General features: G+C 50.0%; 1 protein-coding gene across 1 annotated transcript in view; it reads left to right on the top strand.

Annotated features, from left to right (window-relative positions):
• Positions 1-12,533: 12,533 nt before the first annotated feature.
• The window catches only part of pde3b (phosphodiesterase 3B), a 78,244-nt gene continuing 68,606 nt past the window's right edge, over positions 12,534-22,171 (top strand). Inside the window, exon 1 of the mRNA XM_031900378.1 lies at positions 12,534-13,346. Within this exon, the coding sequence (XP_031756238.1) occupies positions 12,675-13,346 (672 nt within the window). The 5' untranslated portion in view covers positions 12,534-12,674. The remainder of the gene's footprint in view (positions 13,347-22,171) is intronic.

Genomic DNA, 22,171 nt, shown 5'->3' with positions numbered 1-22,171 from the left:
TAGCAGATAGAGTCAGTAAGAAAGAAGGGTTATTTTCAATATCCTGATTGTATGTAGCAGAATAGCAGCCTCATTGTCTGTTATTGTCGATGTTCCCAGGGGAATGTTGCGTAAAGTTCTGGCAGAGTAGAGTCCACGTTCCCTCTGTACTTTTATATCAGTTACAATCAGAACATGGCCAGGGAGTCACTGTGGGGCAGAGCGGTGACATTTATATCTAACCCGACCGGTGTCTCTCCTGGCGCTGCTGCCAAAATCCTCCAGCACTAACAGAGAATTCTGTGTCCCTCTCCTCCTATTATTTATTATCACAGACCTGTGTGTAACAGGCAAAGCTTGTACAGAGTCAGAACTGGCACTTTTGTTTTGGGACACATTTGGCAGAGGGTGAGAGCAATTCACAGCCAATGGTGTGGGGAGAGATGGTGCCTATAGTAGCAGTGGGGGGATAATAGCCTCTGGGAAGGGACTGGGGCTGTGGGATAGCAGGTATAGTAGGGAGAGATGGTGCCTATAGTAGCAGTGGGGGGATAATAGCCTCTGGGAAGGGACTGGGGCTGTGGGATAGCAGGTATAGTAGGGAGAGATGGTGCCTATAGTAGCAGTGGGGGGATAATAGCCTCTGGGAAGGGACTGGGGCTGTGGGATAGCAGGTATAGTAGGGAGAGATGGTGCCTATAGTAGCAGTGGGGGGGATAATAGCCTCTGGGAAGGGACTGGGCTGTGGATAGCAGGTATAGTAGGGAGAGATGGTGCCTATAGTAGCAGTGGGGGGATAATAGCCTCTGGGAAGGGACTGGGGCTGTGGGATAGCAGGTATAGTAGGGAGAGATGGTGCCTATAGTAGCAGTGGGGGGGATAATAGCCTCTGGGAAGGGACTGGGGCTGTGGGATAGCAGGTATAGTAGGGAGAGATGGTGCCTATAGTAGCAGTGGGATAATAGCCTCTGGGAAGGGACTGGGGCTGTGGATAGCAGGTATAGTAGGGAGAGATGGTGCCTATAGTAGCAGTGGGGGGATAATAGCCTCTGGGAAGGGACTGGGGGCTGTGGGATAGCAGGTATAGTAGGGAGAGATGGTGCCTATAGTAGCAGTGGGATAATAGCCTCTGGGAAGGGACTGGGGCTGTGGGATAGCAGGTATAGTAGGGAGAGATGGTGCCTATAGTAGCAGTGGGGGGGATAATAGCCTCTGGGAAGGGACTGGGGCTGTGGGATAGCAGGTATAGTAGGGAGAGATGGTGCCTATAGTAGCAGTGGGGGGATAATAGCCTCTGGGAAGGGACTGGGGCTGTGGGATAGCAGGTATAGTAGGGAGAGATGGTGCCTATAGTAGCAGTGGGATAATAGCCTCTGGGAAGGGACTGGGGCTGTGGGATAGCAGGTATAGTAGGGAGAGATGGTGCCTATAGTAGCAGTGGGGGGATAATAGCCTCTGGGAAGGGGACTGGGGCTGTGGGATAGCAGGTATAGTAGGGAGAGATGGTGCCTGTAGTAGCAGTGGGGGATAATAGCCTCTGGGAAGGGACTGGGGCTGTGGGATAGCAGGTATAGTAGGGAGAGATGGTGCCTATAGTAGCAGTGGGATAATAGCCTCTGGGAAGGGACTGGGGCTGTGGATAGCAGGTATAGTAGGGAGAGATGGTGCCTATAGTAGCAGTGGGGGGATAATAGCCTCTGGGAAGGGACTGGGGCTGTGGGATAGCAGGTATAGTAGGGAGAGATGGTGCCTATAGTAGCAGTGGGGGGATAATAGCCTCTGGGAAGGGACTGGGGCTGTGGGATAGCAGGTATAGTAGGGAGAGATGGTGCCTATAGTAGCAGTGGGGGGATAATAGCCTCTGGGAAGGGACTGGGGCTGTGGGATAGCAGGTATAGTAGGGAGAGATGGTGCCTATAGTAGTGGGTATAGTAACTGGCACATAGACAAGATTCTGGGAAAATACAAATATCGCCCACAAAGCGGTTTCTGGATGTGATTGGAAATTCCAAGACTGAAGAAAATAAGTGTTAAATCATTTATATTGTGTAAGTAAAGTTTATTTGGAATTGATTTTTTGGGTCTCCTTTAAAGTATCAGTTTAGGCCTTTGTGGGGATTCTGGGAATTGTAGTTCAGTAAGAGCAGTAGGGATACAGGTTGGATGCCCCCAGATCGTACTGTTCCTGACTGGGCCCCCCCCCGGGCCTGGGTCGCTGCCGGAGGTGAATGCCGCTCTCTGTTCCCGGCCGGACCGGCCCTGTTTCCTACCCGCCTGGAATTGCTCTGCTGGAAAGTTTTGTGGAACGAGAGGAAAACAAATCCCGTCTCGATGCCGAACGCTGACGTCAAGGGATGAAATTTTGTCAGCGGAGAGGAAGGGATTTTTTAGGAATGGGCTCATCCGAGCGGCCGGAAAGCGGGTTTCGCCTAATGGGTTTGTAGGATGTTTGTTTTGGGAGGGAGATCTGGGCCTCGTTACTCACATGGGATTCAACTGGCACCTGTCACCCCAAGGGGGGTCCCTTGCCCAAACCTGGCAAATACTGAGAATATAGAAAATAAGTATTGCGCTGTTTCCTCCAATCAGAATCCAAATTCCTTGCCGTACATTCATTCCATTCAGAACACCACCTATCTCCTTAAAGGGGCAGTGTACCCCGTCAGTGAATAAAGCTTGTGCTAAAAAGGCACAATCAGTATTTCCCTCAGAAGCCTCTGTATAAACAAATCCCTCCCTTCCTCTAGCTGTAGCCTCTTAGGCTTTCAGAGAAGGAGCAGCTTGTTATGAAAAAGCTCTTCTTCAGGCTAAGCCCCCTTAGCCCATAACAGGGTTACAGATATATAGAAACATTGGGGTAACAGTCACCCCGCTATAGTTTTAGGGGCACCCACTGTGACAGAATGCTCTGTTATACAGATAGCTAGAATCTCAGCCATAAAGCAGGGCAGGACTGCTGCTTACAATGGGGGGGGGATCAGATAGGATCTGTGCCACTGTGACAGAATGCTCTGTTATACAGATAGCTAGAATCTCAGCCATAAAGCAGGGCAGGACTGCTGCTTACAATGGGGGGATCAGATAGGATCTGTGCCACTGTGACAGAATGCTCTGTTATACAGATAGCTAGAATCTCAGCCATAAAGCAGGGCAGGACTGCTGCTTACAATGGGGGGGGGGATCAGATAGGATCTGTGCCACTGTGACAGAATGCTCTGTTATACAGATAGCTAGAATCTCAGCCATAAAGCAGGGCAGGACTGCTGCTTACAATGGGGGGATCAGATAGGATCTGTGCCACTGTGACAGAATGCTCTGTTATACAGATAGCTAGAATCTCAGCCATAAAGCAGGGCAGGACTGCTGCTTACAATGGGGGGGATCAGATAGGATCTGTGCCACTGTGACAGAATGCTCTGTTATACAGATAGCTAGAATCTCAGCCATAAAGCAGGGCAGGACTGCTGCTTACAATGGGGGGGGGGATCAGATAGGATCTGTGCCACTGTGACAGAATGCTCTGTTATACAGATAGCTAGAATCTCAGCCATAAAGCAGGGCAGGACTGCTGCTTACAATGGGGGGGATAGGATCTGTGCCACTGTGACAGAATGCTCTGTTATACAGATAGCTAGAATCTCAGCCATAAAGCAGGGCAGGACTGCTGCTTACAATGGGGGGATCAGATAGGATCTGTGCCACTGTGACAGAATGCTCTGTTATACAGATAGCTAGAATCTCAGCCATAAAGCAGGGCAGGACTGCTGCTTACAATGGGGGGATCAGATAGGATCTGTGCCACTGTGACAGAATGCTCTGTTATACAGATAGCTAGAATCTCAGCCATAAAGCAGGGCAGGACTGCTGCTTACAATGGGGGGATCAGATAGGATCTGTGCCACTGTGACAGAATGCTCTGTTATACAGATAGCTGCCAGGGAGATGAAAATAAGGCCCAATAGACAATAATGCCAAGGTGCCCGATGCCGTATCGTGAAGATTTTGTGCTCCATGTCGGCACAGAAGTGATTCGGAGCAATTGCTGCGCACACAGAGCCCTTTGCATGGTCACCGGCTCAGCAGCTTCCCAAACATTAGAAATGAATGGTGCTGCTTGTTCCCCTGCTGCCAAGAGCGGGTACGGAGCGGCGCGTGCCAAGTCTGAAGAATGTGCAGCCCTAATTGAGGTCTAACCCTCGCTAAGTATTACCTGGGCCCTTCATTTACACTCCGCAGCCTTGGTAAAGTCAACAAAGCGCTCATTAATCAGCTTGTGAGAACACGGTATTCTGATTAATTAACGTAAATATTTAGTTAATCACCGGGCAAATCCATCTGTTCCAGTTCCTTAGGGATTGGCATCTCCGTATTCTCTGCCTTTTTATCTGCTAATCAGATCCGTCGCTTCATAGAAAGAGCAATAAGAATTCGTTCCCAGGAGCTTACATTCAGGTCTCAATTCCCTACAGAAATAGGGGTTGGTAGCACTAGGTAGGTACCTAATATATAGGGGCAGAGACAGGGGAAAGTGTTGGAAGGGTTACTGCCTGCCCTGCTCTCATTTCCCTACAGAAATAGGGGTTGGTAGCACTAGGTAGGTACCTAATATATAGGGGCAGAGACAGGGGAAAGTGTTGGAAGGGTTACTGCCTGCCCTGCTCTCATTTCCCTACAGAAATAGGGGTTGGTAGCACTAGGTAGGTACCTAATATATAGGGGCAGAGACAGGGGAAAGTGTTGGAAGGGTTACTGCCTGCCCTGCTCTCATTTCCCTACAGAAATAGGGGTTGGTAGCACTAGGTAGGTACCTAATATATAGGGGCAGAGACAGGGGAAAGTGTTGGAAGGGTTACTGCCTGCCCTGCTCTCATTTCCCTACAGAAATAGGGGTTGGTAGCACTAGGTAGGTACCTAATATATAGGGGCAGAGACTGGGGAAAGTGTTGGAAGGGTTACTGCCTGCCCTGCTCTCATTTCCCTACAGAAATAGGGGTTGGTAGCACTAGGTAGGTACCTAATATATAGGGGCAGAGACAGGGGAAAGTGTTGGAAGGGTTACTGCCTGCCCTGCTCTCATTTCCCTACAGAAATAGGGGTTGGTAGCACTAGGTAGGTACCTAATATATAGGGGCAGAGACTGGGGAAAGTGTTGGAAGGGTTACTGCCTGCCCTGCTCTCATTTCCCTACAGAAATAGGGGTTGGTAGCACTAGGTAGGTACCTAATATATAGGGGCAGAGACAGGGGAAAGTGTTGGAAGGGTTACTGCCTGCCCTGCTCTCATTTCCCTACAGAAATAGGGGTTGGTAGCACTAGGTAGGTACCTAATATATAGGGGCAGAGACAGGGGAAAGTGTTGGAAGGGTTACTGCCTGCTCTGCTCTCATTTCCCTACAGAAATAGGGGTTGGTAGCACTAGGTAGGTACCTAATATATAGGGGCAGAGACAGGGGAAAGTGTTGGAAGGGTTACTGCCTGCCCTGCTCTCAGATCTTTGCAATTCCACTGGCTGTGCAAGGGTTAAACATCCATTACCATAAAGTGGATATTTTATAATGCTGACAGTTCCCCTTTAAGTGTCAGTTAGGGAGTTGTTGACCAATGTAGAGAGAAATAAAAGTGCTGAAGGAATATTTATAGGCTGCAGCCCCTCCGTATAAATAGAATATATTCCTCATAAATAGCAGAGCAGACACAAGTGCAGGGGATACGGTTGCTGCTTGGCACCAAACGTTGGCACAACACTGGCACCAATGTGGACAGGGAGAAATAAATCCCATTGGCCTGACTCTGTGCCCGGGGGGGGGGGGGGGGGGGTTGGGAAGGGCACAAGTGACCATATAGACTGCTGATGTCACTCTCCTGCCCCCCCCCCGGCAGCCCCTGAATATTAATGTTTTGTAGCTTTTAAAGGGGAAGTATAACCAAGAGGAATTTCACACTTTGGTTCAACAAAAAAATGCTCCTAAAAGCCACAAGGGGTCACAATGATGTTTAATATCCCAGCAAGGTGCACAACGCAGCCCTCACTTACCCTCTTTGCCTGCAGGGGGTGCATTGCAATGAGTGCGGCGAGATGATCACATGATTGGGCAATGGGAATCTCTAGTCACGTGACCCACAACATGCTAGGAACCATATGCAGTGTCATAGGTTAGTAAAGGTATTTATATTGGGGTCCCTGATTTATTGCGATGCCTGGAGCCCCACAGTCTCCTTCTCTGCTCCCCTCAGTACGTTACTTTTTATTGGTCCTCTTAGTTACTGTCTCCATCTTATTCCACTGTCTCCATCTTGCCCTACTGTCTCCATCTTGTCCTACTGTCTCCATCTTGCCCTACTGTCTCCATCTTGCCCTACTGTCTCCATCTTGCCCTACTGTCCCCATCTTGCCCTACTGTCCCCATCTTGCCCTACTGTCTCCATCTTGCCCTACTGTCTCCATCTTGCCCTACTGTCCCCATCTTGTCCTTCTGTCTCCATCTTGCCCTACTCTCTCCATCTTGCCCTACTGTCTCCATCTTGCCCTACTGTCTCCATCTTGTCCTACTGTCCCCATCTTGCCCTACTGTCTCCATCTTGCCCTACTGTCTCCATCTTGCCCTACTGTCCCCATCTTGCCCTACTGTCTCCATCTTGCCCTACTGTCTCCATCTTGCCCTACTGTCCCCATCTTGCCCTACTGTCTCCATCTTGCCCTACTGTCTCCATCTTGCCCTACTGTCTCCATCTTGCCCTACTGTCTCCATCTTGCCCTACTGTCTCCATCTTGCCCTACTGTCTCCATCTTGCCCTACTGTCCCCATCTTGCCCTACTGTCTCCATCTTGCCCTACTGTCTCCATCTTGCCCTACTGTCTCCATCTTGCCCTACTGTCTCCATCTTGCCCTACTGTCTCCATCTTGCTTTACTGTCTCCAACTTGCCCTACTGCCTCCATCTTATTCCACTGTGTCTGTCTTACCCTACTGTCTCCATCTTATTCCACTGTGTCTGTCTTACCCTACTGTCTCCATCTTGCCCTACTGTCTCCATCTTGCCCTACTGTCCCCATCTTGCCCTACTGTCTCCATCTTGCCCTACTGTCCCCATCTTGCCCTACTGTCTCCATCTTGCCCTACTGTCCCCATCTTGCCCTACTGTCTCCATCTTGCCCTACTGTCTCCATCTTGCCCTACTGTCTCCATCTTGCCCTACTGTCTCCATCTTGCTTTACTGACTCCATCTTGCCCTACTGTCTCCATCTCTTCCTACTGTCTCCATCTTGCCTTTACTGCCTCCATCTTATTCCACTGTGTCTGTCTTACCCTACTGTCTCTATCTTGTCCTACTGTCTCCATCTTGCTTTACTGACTCCATCTTGCCCTACTGTCTCCATCTTGCCCTACTGTCTCCATCTTGCCCTACTGTCTCCATCTTGTCCTACTGTCTCCATCTTGTCTTTACTGCCTCCATCTTATTCCACTGTGTCTGTCTTACCCTACTGTCTCTATCTTGTCCTACTGTCTCCATCTTGCCCTACTGTCTCCATCTTGCTTTACTGTCTCCAACTTGCCCTACTGCCTCCATCTTATTCCACTGTGTCTGTCTTACCCTACTGTCTCCATCTTATTCCACTGTGTCTGTCTTACCCTACTGTCTCCATCTTGCCCTACTGTCTCCAGCTTGCCCTACTGTCCCTATCTTGCCCTACTGTCTCCATCTTGCCCTACTGTCCCCATCTTGCCCTACTGTCTCCATCTTGCCCTACTGTCTCCATCTTGCCCTACTGTCTCCATCTTGCTTTACTGACTCCATCTTGCCCTACTGTCTCCATCTTGCCCTACTGTCTCCATCTTGCTTTACTGACTCCATCTTGCCCTACTGTCTCCATCTTGTCCTACTGTCTCCATCTTGCCTTTACTGCCTCCATCTTATTCCACTGTGTCTGTCTTACCCTACTCTCTCCATCTTGCCCTACTGTCCCCATCTTGCCCTACTGTCCCCATCTTGCCCTACTGTCCCCATCTTGTCCTACTGTCTCCATCTTGCCCTACTGTCCCCATCTTACCCTACTGTCTCCATCTTGCCTTTACTGTCTCCATCTTATTCCACTGTGTCTGTCTTACCCTACTCTCTCCATCTTGCCCTACTGTCCCCATCTTGCCCTACTGTCCCCATCTTGCCCTACTGTCCCCATCTTGTCCTACTGTCTCCATCTTGCCCTACTGTCCCCATCTTACCCTACTGTCTCCATCTTGCCCTACTGTCCCCATCTTGCCCTACTGTCCCCATCTTGTCCTACTGTCTCCATCTTGCCCTACTGTCCCCATCTTGCCCTACTGTCCCCATCTTACCCTACTGTCTCCATCTTGCCCTACTGTCCCCATCTTGCCCTACTGTCCCCATCTTGTCCTACTGTCTCCATCTTGCCCTACTGTCCCCATCTTGCCCTACTGTCTCCATCTTGCCCTACTGTCCCTATCTTGCCCTACTGTCTCCATCTTGCCCTACTGTCCCCATCTTGCCCTACTGTCTCCATCTTGCCCTACTGTCTCCATCTTGCCCTACTGTCTCCATCTTGCTTTACTGACTCCATCTTGCCCTACTGTCTCCATCTTGCCCTACTGTCTCCATCTTGCCCTACTGTCTCCATCTTGCTTTACTGTCCCCATCTTGCCCTACTGTCCCCATCTTGACCTACTGTCTCCATCTTGCCCTACTGTCCCCATCTTGCCCTACTGTCCCTATCTTGCCCTACTGTCTCCATCTTGCCCTACTGTCCCCATCTTGCCCTACTGTCTCCATCTTGCCCTACTGTCTCCATCTTGCCCTACTGTCTCCATCTTGCTTTACTGACTCCATCTTGCCCTACTGTCTCCATCTTGCCCTACTGTCTCCATCTTGCCCTACTGTCCCCATCTTGTCCTACTGTCCCCATCTTGTCCTACTGTCTCCATCTTGCTTTACTGTCTCCATCTTGCCCTACTGTCTCCATCTTGCTTTACTGACTCCATCTTGCCCTACTGTCAGGATCTTGACTTACTGTTACCCAGAGGCTCAGTTGAGTGTTGCTATGTGCAGGGCCCTGGGTTAGTTGCCCCAGTGTCACTCTGAGGGGAAACAGAACTTTCTGTGAGAGGAATTTTCTTGCTGTTCTTTTAGTTCATGAGTTTGGGATGAGAATCTTATCATGGGCATCAGCACAGCGAGACACAGAGGAAATGGGAAAAACTCTATATCTCTGGCGTTATGGGGCCCAACTCACTGTGTGGCCCTGAGCTCTGAACTTGGTGCCATGTTCCAACTACACACAAAAATGTGTACTTTGGAGCAAAACTCCTATAGGGTCCCAGATACTATAGGGTCCCAGATACTATAGGGCCCCAGATACTATAGGGTCCCAGATAATATAGGGTCCCAGATACTATAGGGTCCCAGATACTATAGGGTCCCAGATAATATAGGGTCCCAGATAATATAGGGTCCCAGATACTATAGGGCCCCAGATAATATAGGGTCCCAGATACTATAGAGTCCCAGATAATATAGGGCCCCAGATACTATAGGGCCCCAGATACGATAGGGTCCCAGATACTATAGGGTCCCAGATACTATAGGGTCCCAGATAATATAGGGTCCCAGATAATATAGGGTCCCAGATACTATAGGGTCCCAGATACTATAGGGCCCCAGATACTATAGGGCCCCAGATACTATAGGGTCCCAGATACTATAGGGTCCCAGATACTATAGGGTCCCAGATACAATAGGGCCCCAGATACTATAGGGCCCCAGATACTATAGGGCCCCAGATACTATAGGGTCCCAGATACTATAGGGTCCCAGATACTATAGGGCCCCAGATATTATAGAGCCCCAGATACTATAGAGCCCCAGATACTATAGGGCCCCAGGTACTATAGGGCCCCAGATACTATAGGGCCCCAGATACTATAGAGCCCCAGATACTATAGGGTCCCAGATACTATAGGGCCCCAGATACTATAGGGCCCCAGATACTATAGGGCCCCAGATACTATAGAGCCCCAGATACTATAGGGCCCCAGATATTATAGAGCCCCAGATACTATAGGACCCCAGATACTATAGAGCCCCAGATAGTATAGGGCCCCAGATAGTATAGGGCCCCAGATACTATAGGGCCCCAGATACTATAGAGCCCCAGATAGTATAGGGCCCCAGATACTATAGGACCCCAGATACTATAGGGCCCCAGATAGTTTAGGGCCCCAGATACTATAGGGCCCCAGATAGTATAGGGCCCCAGATACTATAGAGCCCCAGATACTATAGGGCCCCAGATACTATAGGGCCCCAGATACTATAGAGCCCCAGATACTATAGGGCCCCAGATACTATAGGGCCCCAGATACTATAGAGCCCCAGATACTATAGGGCCCCAGATACTATAGGGTCCCAGATACTATAGAGCCCCAGATACTATAGGGCCCCAGATACTATAGAGCCCCAGATACTATAGAGCCCCAGATACTATAGAGCCCCAGATACTATAGAGCCCCAGATACTATAGGACCCCAGATACTATAGAGCCCCAGATACTATAGGGTCCCAGATACTATAGGGCCCCAGATACTATAGAGCCCCAGATACTATAGGGCCCCAGATACTATAGAGCCCCAGATACTATAGAGCCCCAGATACTATAGGGTCCCAGATACTATAGAGCCCCAGATACTATAGGACCCCAGATACTATAGAGCCCCAGATACTATAGGGCCCCAGATACTATAGGGCCCCAGATACTATAGAGCCCCAGATACTATAGGGCCCCAGATACTATAGGGTCCCAGATACTATAGGGTCCCAGATACTATAGGGCCCCAGATACTATAGGGTCCCAGAAACTATAGGGCCCCAGATACTATAGAGCCCCAGATACTATAGGACCCCAGATACTATAGGGCCCCAGATACTATAGAGCCCCAGATACTATAGGGCCCCAGATACTATAGAGCCCCAGATAGTATAGGGCCCCAGATACTATAGGGCCCCAGATACTATAGGACCCCAGATACTATAGGGCCCCAGATACTATAGAGCCCCAGATACTATAGGACCCCAGATACTATAGGGCCCCAGATACTATAGGACCCCAGATACTATAGAGCCCCAGATACTATAGAGCCCCAGATACTATAGAGCCCCAGATACTATAGGGCCCCAGATACTATAGAGCCCCAGATACTATAGGACCCCAGATACTATAGAGCCCCAGATACTATAGAGCCCCAGATACTATAGGACCCCAGATACTATAGGGCCCCAGATACTATAGGACTCCAGATACTATAGAGCCCCAGATACTATAGGGCCCCAGATACTATAGAGCCCCAGATACTATAGAGCCCCAGATACTATAGGACCCCAGATACTATAGGGCCCCAGATACTATAGAGCCCCAGATACTATAGAGCCCCAGATACTATAGGACTCCAGATACTATAGAGCCCCAGATACTATAGAGCCCCAGATACTATAGAGTCCCAGATACTATAGGACCCCAGATACTATAGAGCCCCAGATACTATAGAGCCCCAGATACTATAGAGCCCCAGATACTATAGGACCCCAGATACTATAGGACCCCAGATACTATAGAGCCCCAGATACTATAGGACCCCAGATACTATAGAGCCCCAGATACTATAGAGCCCCAGATACTATAGGACCCCACTGAGTTCTACTTTAAATATTTATAGAAATCATTTTCTGAAACTTTGGAATTTAAACGATTCCTCTCTTCTGCCAGTCTAACCAATCAGCTCTCGTATTGAGAAGCCCGCAGTATGATTGGCTGTCCATCTGTAGCTTGCTGCGGGCTGATTGGCCGCCTTTTATTGTCTTTTTCTTTATTGGTCAGGCAGCGCTAGGATACCTAGGGCCCCTCCCCTCAGCTCCCCGTTACCAAGCTCCGGGCTCTGAAGCCGTCAGGATTCCTTGTATTGCAAAGGAGGGGCGGGTCAGTGGTTGAATGGGCGGGGTTAGAGCGATAAGTTGTTAGCGGAGGCGGGACTGACCGGGACAGAGATAGAGGGGCTAGGGTCCCAGCGAGCAGTAGGGGGCGGGCAGAGTGTAGTATGGGGCGGTTCCTAAGAGGAGCAGGTGGGTCCAAAAAGGAGGCGTGGCAAATAAAGCTTAGTGGGCGGTGCAAGAGTAAGGAATCTGAGGCGATGCAGGTGTTTATCAGAGAAGCGGTAGGGTTGTGGGCGGGGCCGGACGAAGGCGTCACTCTGTAGAGGTGTGAGATGGGCGGGGCGAGGCCAGGAAGACGAGCCATTAGGAGGAGGGGGAGGGTGTTTAGCCATAACGGGGTGGAGCCAGATTGTCTTTGTGGCCAATGACAGACGGGAGGCGTAGGGGCGGGCGGGCTACAAGCCAGGAGTGTGTGTGGCGCTATTAGCAGCAGGCGGTCTGTCTGTGAGGAGCTGAGGGCAGTGTTAGGGGGCGTGGCCTGCCGAGGGGCGGGAAATAGGCGGTGCTGGGCTGTTGGCGGAGCTGAGGGGTGTGGGCGTCTCTGTAGGGCGCAGGGGGCGTGTTGGGTGGGAGGTACCGGCCAGTAGGCGGAGCTGAGAGCGGTCCGGGCGGCCAGTAGTGAGGGAGCAGATGGCGGAGGAGGCGGCTGGGGGTTCGGGGCTGCCCCGGACATGAGCCCCCCGGGCGCGGACAGGCGAGCATGAAGGGTCCGGAGGGACGGAACGGCTATGTGCGGAGTAGTGTGAGCCCCCTGCCCGCGGAGCCCCCGTCCCTGTGGCGGCTGTACGGGCTGCGCTGCCCGGTAGCCTTACTGTGTGGGGCGGGGGTGCTGGCCGCGCTGTGTGGCTTCCCGGGGCTGGGCCAGGCTCTCAGCCCTCTCTTCAGTATCGGCTGTGCCTACTTCTTCCTGGCGCGCAGTGTGTGGCCCCGGAGCCGGGGGGCCCTCCTGGCACTGCCGCTGTGCTGCTCCGCGGGGGAGGTGCTTGGGGCTGGGGATGCGGTGCGGCTGGGGGCGGTGCTGGGCTCGGTGGGGCTCCTGGCCCTCTATCAGGCCCTCCGGCTGGGCGACTCTGTGCTTCTGCTTCTCTCCTCCAGTCTCATTTGGCTCCTCACTGCTTCCGGCTTGGGGGCCCTTCCTGTGGGGCTGCGGGCCCTGGGGAGCTGCCTGGCAGGACTGGGGGGCGTGCTCTTGGCTTTGGCCTCTCGCCCGGCCCCGCCCCCGAGGAGCAGTATTCTGGAAGCGGATAAAGTCCCGGTGATACGGCCCCGCAGGAGATCCAGCTGCGTGTCCCTCGGAGAGACCCCCAATTCCTACTATGGGGGCAGCAAGATGGGGCGGAGACCCTCCCTACCCTGCATCTCCCGCGAGCAGGTAAGTGGCGCCCCTCCCTGCGGAACCTCGCCGCGGCTACCCCGGGGTACATCTCACTAGCCAAGAGGTTCCGCGGGGGCCGGGGGCAACGTTCATTCACTTCTGCACTTTGTTTGTACCTTTATTTCCCTCCCGGGGAGAAGCTGCTGCTGCAGAAGCTCTTGGCTACTAAACTACTGACGCACTTGGGTCCAAGAGGTTCTGCAGCAGATGTGTATATGGGCTCGGCCCCCGCTGGCTGTTACTTGCCCCAACTCCTGGCCAAGATGCCCCGCAGCGGCCGAGACCAAGCGCAAGGTGTATTGTACTGACCGGTGCCCCCCTGGGTTGCCCATGGAAACGCTGTGGGCCGTGGGGCTATTACCAACACCTCAAGTGGCCACATGTTTTTCTGGCAAGTTGGTCCCTTTCCTAACCAGCCCCCCCCCCCCCCCCCGACGTGTCTGCACAGGCCCCTGTTGTGGCCGGCCGGCCAACCTGGCTACTTGCACGCCTGGGCTACTAGTCACAATGGCCCCCTGTGCATGGCTAGTACGTTGCACGCTCCGTTTCTTGCCTAAAGTCGGAATTTCAGCCACTTTCTGCCAGTGGGAACGGCCCATCTGCTCCGCTTACGTTTATTTTGGTGTTAAAGCCCCCTCCCCTTAGGGCGAAGCCACACGGAGCTACTTAGTAGCAGCTACTAAATCCCCTGCCATAGACAGTACTGAGAATTCCCTCTGCTAAACACACGTAGCGACAGTTATCAGTAAATGATCAGCATTGTCTGTTTTAGAAGCTGCTACTAAGTAGCTCCATGTGGCTTTACCCTTATTGTTTGCACTGAAATTGCTGCAGTTGTATCCTCATTTACAGGCCTTGGTAAGAGTTCCCATGTTTACTTTGTATTAATGCTCATTGCCCCCCCAAATGAGGCTGGGATTGGGGGGCAATAGTGCCGGAGAGACCTTATAAACATTTCCCTGTTAGTTTCCACCATCTCGGCTGGGAGCTGGTGCCGGGCACCGACTACTCTTCCCCCCCCCCCGCGCAATTACAAGGTGTCAAATAGTGAATGGAAAGTACGTTATTTGCAGTTTTTATATTTATTGTGACTTTTAGTAATCACAGCAATTAGAACCAATTACGCTGTAATCTGTTTATCGCTCAGCGCGTACTTAGCGCCACTGTCACTGTCACTTTAAGTGCGCGTCGCACAGAGACCAAGTGCGTATTATGGATTCCCACTTGGGACTGAGTGCCCCCCCCGACCCTCCGCCTGTCTGAGTTCTCAGGGGGCAATTATCCCGGGCAGCTTCTACTGGTGGTTTAGGCAAAGTCCCCCGGAGCGGTAATATTGGCTCCCGGCTCGGATAGTTCTGTCCAAAACAAATTCCACCTGTTTACGTAAATGTTCCTTCAGCGTCATCAGCAGCTCAGCGACCGGCTTTATAGCCCCCCGATATTGTACATCAGTCAGGGGCCCCACTGGCCCCCCTATACTCCTGCACCCCCAAACCTTGGGGATAATGATCTGTATCTCACACATATATTGTACATCAGTCAGGGACCCCACTAGCCCCCCTATACTCCTGCACCCCCAAACCTTGGGGATAATGATCTGTATCTCACACATATATTGTACATCAGTCAGGGACCCCACTGGCCCCCCTATACTCCTGCACCCCCAAACCTTGGGGATAATGATCTGTATCTCACACATATATTGTACATCAGTCAGGGACCCCACTGGCCCCCCTATACTCCTGCACCCCCAAACCTTGGGGATAATGATCTGTATCTCACACATATATTGATATTGTACATCAGTCAGGGACCCCACTGGCCCCCCTATACTCCTGCACCCCCAAACCTTGGGGATAATGATCTGTATCTCACACATATATTGATATTGTACATCAGTCAGGGGCCCCACTGGCCCCCCTATACTCCTGCACCCCCAAACCTTGGGGATAATGATCTGTATCTCACACATATATTGTACATCAGTCAGGGACCCCACTGGCCCCCCTATACTCCTGCACCCCCAAACCTTGGGGATAATGATCTGTATCTCACACATATATTGATATTGTACATCAGTCAGGGACCCCACTGGCCCCCCTATACTCCTGCACCCCCAAACCTTGGGGATAATAGTCATATTATCATGGTCATATTTCATTAATAAGCTGAATTATGATTCTTCTTCTTTAAAAATACCCCACTGACAGGGGTGACACCATTCAGATGTGTGCGGTTTAATTGCCTCTGTAAATTTGTCACATTTATTACCTGGTATGTGAATAGGGGGAAGCTTTGCGTCACACAATTGATAAAGAATTTAACTCTTCGGGGGCCCGGTTAGGAAGGAGCGTGTTTATTGGATCAGTGAGACATTTGGCTCCGGGCTCAGACAGGAGAGGTTCTTGGGTGGGTGGGGGGCCCCTTGTTTGCAGTTTGCAGGGAGTTGTAAGGCTGTGTTTGAACTGCGAGTGATAATGTGTCGTTCTGGGGGGAAAAGACAAAAAAAAAAAGTTCATCTTTTTTGTTTTTAGATGGGGGAGTGTATTTCCTGGTACTCATGTGACTGTCTCTCCCCCACAGCCCTGTGTTGCTTTAGGGCTGGGATTGTAGATCCGCACTCCCGTCTCGCAAGTCACAAGATCTACGGAGAGAGGTGAATTTGTACCCAGAAGCCTCGGCTACAGCACTGCTAACTGGAGTGGCCTTGGACTGGTTTAGCTAGGAGAGATAATACAGCTAGGCAGGGGCAGAGCAAACAAAACCACTGAGCTTTTAAAGCAAATAATTGTGCCCTTTGCTGCAGGGATTTCCCCACTCGGGGCAACACATGGCCGTAATTGCGCGAGCAGCAACTCCCCGCAACCCTGCGAACAGATGCGCTACACCTGCGTCCCGGCTTTTTATTGGTCTCCGCTTGACGTCATTTTGACGTTTGCAGAAAAATGAATCGAAGAAAATTCATGTTTCAAAGGAAAACAAACAAAAAATAAAACATTCTTCGCATGTTAAAGGCCCCGGGCGTACGTGGCTTTTGTACGATGCGGCCTGTACGGCAGCCCCAGGGCTGTAATTGGGGTGTGGGTTCCGCTGTAGCCCTGGGGTGGGACAAGGCCGACATCTGTGTTCTGCTGCCCCCCAGCACTTTGCCTTTCCCAAGTAAAGAGAGGGGTTAAAGGTCATACTTTTTGGAACAGGCTGCTTTAAAGGATAAGTTAACTCTCAGTATGATGTAGAGAGTGATATTCTGAGACAATTTGCAATTGGTCTTCATTTTTTATTATTTGTAATTTTTTTATTTTAGTTTTTGTTCAGCAGCTTGGAGTTTCAGCAGCTATCTGGTTGCTGGGGTCCAAATTACCTTAGCAACCAGGGAGCGGTTTGAATGAGAGACATGAATAGGGGAGGGGCTGAATAGAAAGATAAGGAATAAAAAGTAACAATAACAATCAAACTGGAGCCTCACAGAGCAATAGGGTTTGGTTGCCAGGGTCAGCGACCCCCAATTGAAAGCTGCAAAGAGTCAGAAGAAGAAGAAGGAAAATAATTCAATTATAAATAATGAAGACCAATTGAAAAGTTGATCAGAATTGGGGAACCGCCCCTTTAAAAGCCAATCTATACACGGCCAAACTGCAAGTGTAAATGCCTATTACCCCAAGCCTGACTGACCCCCCCCCCTGGGGTTTAGGGTAAGTGTTTGCAGCACTGGGGCGGCTAAAGGCCTGTGGCTGCGCAGGGTCAGAGAGACCATGAACTTTGCCCCAACTGAGGGCTTTTTTTTTTTCTTTTCGGGGGAATTTAATGTGTCACCGATCATAAACGTCTGTCTGTGCTGTTAATATTCACCGCTCTGCGGATCTCGGATTAATGGGCTCTATTAATTGCCCCCGAGGGACCCAAGTGGGGGCCCTCTCTGTAGTCAAGACTAATAGTTTGGGGCACTTTTCATGTTTTACAGGTTTAATTTACCCTTTAATGGCATATTGTATGCCTAATCCAGGGGCCCCTGCTCACTGAAGGGCCACCTATTTGGCAGAGTGTTTTGAGATCCAGGTTACTGTGCCTTTAAGAGAAACAGTATCCCGTTAACTGCTCGTATGCTGGAGGGATCGCTGCCCCCATTCCCAAGGCTGGATATCAGGCACGTGGAACTGCTCGCTTTCCCTTCTTCCTGTATATATTAATGTGTAACAGTCGGGATCCCTTCCCTGACCCGGTTCTGGACTCTCAGAACCTTTGGGATCATCAGTCCAATTGTGAGTGACGGCCCCGCGGGCAGACAGGAACCGCTTGTGTTAACTCCACCGAGACCCTTCCAATAGGAACGTATTCGCTTGCGTCAGAAGCAGCTGGAAGCCTGTGGTGCGAGAGTGTTGTGTGTGCGAGAGAGAGTGTTGTGTGTGTGTGTGTGTGTGTGTGTGTGCGAGAGAGAGTGTTGTGTGTGTGTGTGTGCGAGAGAGAGTGTTGTGTGTGTGTGTGTGCGAGAGAGAGTGTTGTGTGTGTGCGAGAGAGTGTTGTGTGTGTGTGTGTGTGTGTGTGCGAGAGAGAGTGTTGTGTGTGTGTGTGCGAGAGAGAGTGGTGTGTGTGTGTGCGAGAGAGAGTGTTGTGTGTGTGTGTGTGCGAGAGAGAGTGTTGTGTGTGTGTGTGTGCGAGAGAGAGTGTTGTGTGTGTGCGAGAGAGAGTGTTGTGTGTGTGTGTGCGAGAGAGAGTGTTGTGTGTGTGTGTGTGCGAGAGAGAGTGTTGTGTGTGTGTGTGCGAGAGAGAGTGTTGTGTGTGTGTGTGTGCGAGAGAGAGTGTTGTGTGTGTGTGTGCGAGAGAGAGTGTTGTGTGTGTGTGTGTGCGAGAGAGAGTGTTGTGTGTGTGTGTGTGCGAGAGAGAGTGTTGTGTGTGTGCGAGAGAGAGTGTTGTGTGTGTGTGTGTGCGAGAGAGAGTGTTGTGTGTGTGTGTGTGTGTGCGAGAGAGAGTGTTGTGTGTGTGTGTGCGAGAGAGAGTGTTGTGTGTGTGTGTGTGCGAGAAAGAGTGTTGTGTGTGCGAGAGAGAGTGTTGTGTGTGTGTGCGTGCGAGAGAGAGTGTTGTGTGTGTGTGCGTGCGAGAGAGTGTTGTGTGTGCGTGCGAGAGAGAGTGGTGTGTGTGTGCGTGCGAGAGAGAGTGGTGTGTGTGTGCGTGCGAGAGAGAGTGGTGTGTGCGCGAGAGAGAGTGGTGTGTGTGTGTGCGAGAGAGAGTGGTGTGTGTGCGAGAGAGAGTGGTGTGTGTGTGTGCGAGAGAGAGTGGTGTGTGTGTGTGCGAGAGAGAGTGGTGTGTGTGTGTGCGAGAGAGAGTGGTGTGTGTGTGTGTGCGAGAGAGAGTGGTGTGTGTGTGTGCGAGAGAGAGTGGTGTGTGTGTGTGCGAGAGAGAGTGGTGTGTGTGTGTGTGCGAGAGAGAGTGGTGTGTGTGTGTGCGAGAGAGAGTGGTGTGTGTGTGTGTGTGCGAGAGAGAGTGGCGTGTGTGTGTGTGCGAGAGAGAGTGGCGTGTGTGTGTGCGAGAGAGAGTGGCGTGTGTGTGTGTGCGAGAGAGAGTGGCGTGTGTGTGTGTGCGAGAGAGAGTGGCGTGTGTGTGTGCGAGAGAGAGTGGCGTGTGTGTGTGCGAGAGAGAGTGTTGTGTGTGTGCGAGAGAGAGTGTTGTGTGTGTGGGCGAGAGAGAGTGTTGTGTGTGTGCGAGAGTGTTGTGGCGCGCGAGAGAGAGAGTGTTGTGGCGCGCGCGCGAGAGAGAGTGTTGTGGCGCGCGCGCGAGAGAGAGTGTTGTGGCGCGCGAGAGAGAGAGTGTTGTGGCGCGCGAGAGAGAGAGTGTTGTGGCGCACCTCAGTGATCTCAGAATACTATCAGTCCATTCGGAGACTGCCCCACTGTGTGGCTCTTGGAGGGGGCATTTCTACTTATCCATTCAGTAACTTTCTATCAGAACAGATATGTTTCTATCAGAACAGATATTGATGTTTTGGTCATTTTTTTTTTCTCTAAAAAGGTTTTGTTGACTTTTAAATTAACTTTTAGTCTGATGTAGCGAGTGATATTCTGAAAAAAATTGCAGTTGGTCTTCTTTTTTTATTGTTTGTGTTTTTTTTTTTAAATATTTAGCTTTGTATTTGTAACTCTTCAGCAGCTATAGGGTTGCTAGGGTGTAAATTACCCTGGCAACCAGGCAGTGGGTTAAATAAGAGACTGGAATAGGAGTGTAAAGATAAGGAATAAAAAGTAACAATAACAATAAAACTGGAGCCTCACAGAGCAATAGGGTTTGGCTGCTGGGGTCAGTGACCCCCATTTGAAAGCTGCAAAGAGTTATAAGAAGAGGGCAAATCATTCAAACACAAAAATGAAGACCAATTGAAAAGTTGCTAAGGAGTGGCCCTTGTGTAACATACTGATTTACAATTTAGTTTTAATTCTGCTTCCCTGAGCTGCGTGTAATTGCCCCTAATGCCCCCCCACCCCCCGTAACTTATCTAAGACTCCTTGGGGTGTTTGGTCCCTGTTAACATGAACTGGAATTAATATGAGTCTTAAAAAGTTTCCTTTTATCAACATTAAATATCATCACTGTCACCCAATCTCTGAAAATGTATAATATTCATACTGTATTGATCCTATCTGATCCCCCCATTGTAAGCAGCAGTCCTGCCCTGCTTTATGGCTGAGATTCTAGCTATCTGTATAACAGAGCATTCTGTCACAGTGGCACAGATCCTATCTGATCCCCCCCCCCATTGTAAGCAGCAGTCCTGCCCTGCTTTATGGCTGAGATTCTAGCTATCTGTATAACAGAGCATTCTGTCACAGTGGCACAGATCCTATCTGATCCCCCCATTGTAAGCAGCAGTCCTGCCCTGCTTTATGGCTGAGATTCTAGCTATCTGTATAACAGAGCATTCTGTCACAGTGGCACAGATCCTATCTGATCCCCCCATTGTAAGCAGCAGTCCTGCCCTGCTTTATGGCTGAGATTCTAGCTATCTGTATAACAGAGCATTCTGTCACAGTGGCACAGATCCTATCTGATCCCCCCATTGTAAGCAGCAGTCCTGCCCTGCTTTATGGCTGAGATTCTCACTATCATGGGCAATAATTGCAAGTCTTGAATCATTTTGTGGTTATTAAATCCCTTAAATGAATAACTTTTTCCTGTTCTATTCGCTGCTGCACAAACACCGTGACGCTCGTTACATATTTATTCTGAACGGAACACTGGCTGCGTGTGTCTCTGTGTTTGGGAGACCTCTCTCTGTTTGTGCTTAGGGGACAGCCCTAGAGCTCCCAGTTAGAGATCCTGTCAAACAAGACTGGCGAGGAGGAATCTTTAGTGTCTGTTTATTTTTATGACACATAAATGTGTAGAATGACATCACAGCCTTTGGCTCCGCCCACTTGCTCTGTTAAACTCTGCTTTCCCAGCAGCAGCGACACATTGTCATTAAGCACAATCAGTGTGCAAAGGCCTAGAGCAATAGACACCGACTGTCCCTGGGGTGTCCCTCCCCTCCCACATGTGTTATTGCATCCCAGTCATTATATACAGTAATGTCACATTGTGTTACATATACAGTATATTATATCTTATTGTGTGCCCAGAGCATTCCTTCCCTGTATATTTGTATTTATACATATGGGTAGGAGGTGCCATAGTGTTTCCCTTAGACAGTACAGTATGGGGGTACAGCTTATTGTGTGCCCAGAGCATTCCTTCTCTGTATATTTGTATTTATACATATGGGTAGGAGGTGCCATAGTGTTTCCCTTAGACAGTACAGTATGGGGGTACAGCTTATTGTGTGCCCAGAACATTCCCTCTCTGTATATTTGTATTTATACATATAGGTAGGAGGTGCCATAGTGTTTCCCTTAGACAGTACAGTATGGGGGTACAGCTTATTGTGTGCCCAGAACATTCCTTCTCTGTATATTTGTATTTATACATATGGGTAGGGGGTGCCATAGTGTTTCCCTTAGACAGTACAGTATGGGGGTACAGCTTATTGTGTGCCCAGAACATTCCCTCTCTGTATATTTGTATTTATACATATGGGTAGGGGGTGCCATAGTGTTTCCCTTAGACAGTACAGTATGGGGGTACAGCTTATTGTGTGCCCAGAACATTCCTTCTCTGTATATTTGTATTTATATATATATATGGGTAGGGGGTGCCATAGTGTTTCCCTTAGACAGTACAGTATGGGGGTACAGCTTATTGTGTGCCCAGAACATTCCTTCTCTGTATATTTGTATTTATACATATGGGTAGGAGGTGCCATAGTGTTTCCCTTAGACAGTACAGTATGGGGGTACAGCTTATTGTGTGCCCAGAACATTCCTTCTCTGTATATTTGTATTTATACATATGGGTAGGAGGTGCCCATAGTGTTTCCCTTAGACAGTACAGTATGGGGGTACAGCTTATTGTGTGCCCAGAACATTCCTTCTCTGTATATTTGTATTTATACATATGGGTAGGAGGTGCCATAGTGTTTCCCTTAGACAGTACAGTATGGGGGTACAGCTTATTGTGTGCCCAGAACATTCCTTCTCTGTATATTTGTATTTATACATATGGGTAGGGGGTGCCATAGTGTTTCCCTTAGACAGTACAGTATGGGGGTACAGCTTATTGTGTGCCCAGAACATTCCTTCTCTGTATATTTGTATTTATACATATGGGTAGGAGGTGCCATAGTGCTTCCCAACAGTTGGAAGGTTAGTCGGTGGATATTAAAGGCCAAGACAAACCATATCTTGAGTTTAGAGAGATAATAATTTCACAATTAAGGAATAGAATCCAAATGAATCTCG

Source organism: Xenopus tropicalis, chromosome 4 (genome assembly GCF_000004195.4).
Source record: "Xenopus tropicalis strain Nigerian chromosome 4, UCB_Xtro_10.0, whole genome shotgun sequence".
Lineage (NCBI taxonomy): Eukaryota > Metazoa > Chordata > Amphibia > Anura > Pipidae > Xenopus > Xenopus tropicalis.
The sequence above is the reverse complement of the archived record's forward strand: the minus strand, read 5'-3'. Positions and strand labels throughout refer to the sequence as shown.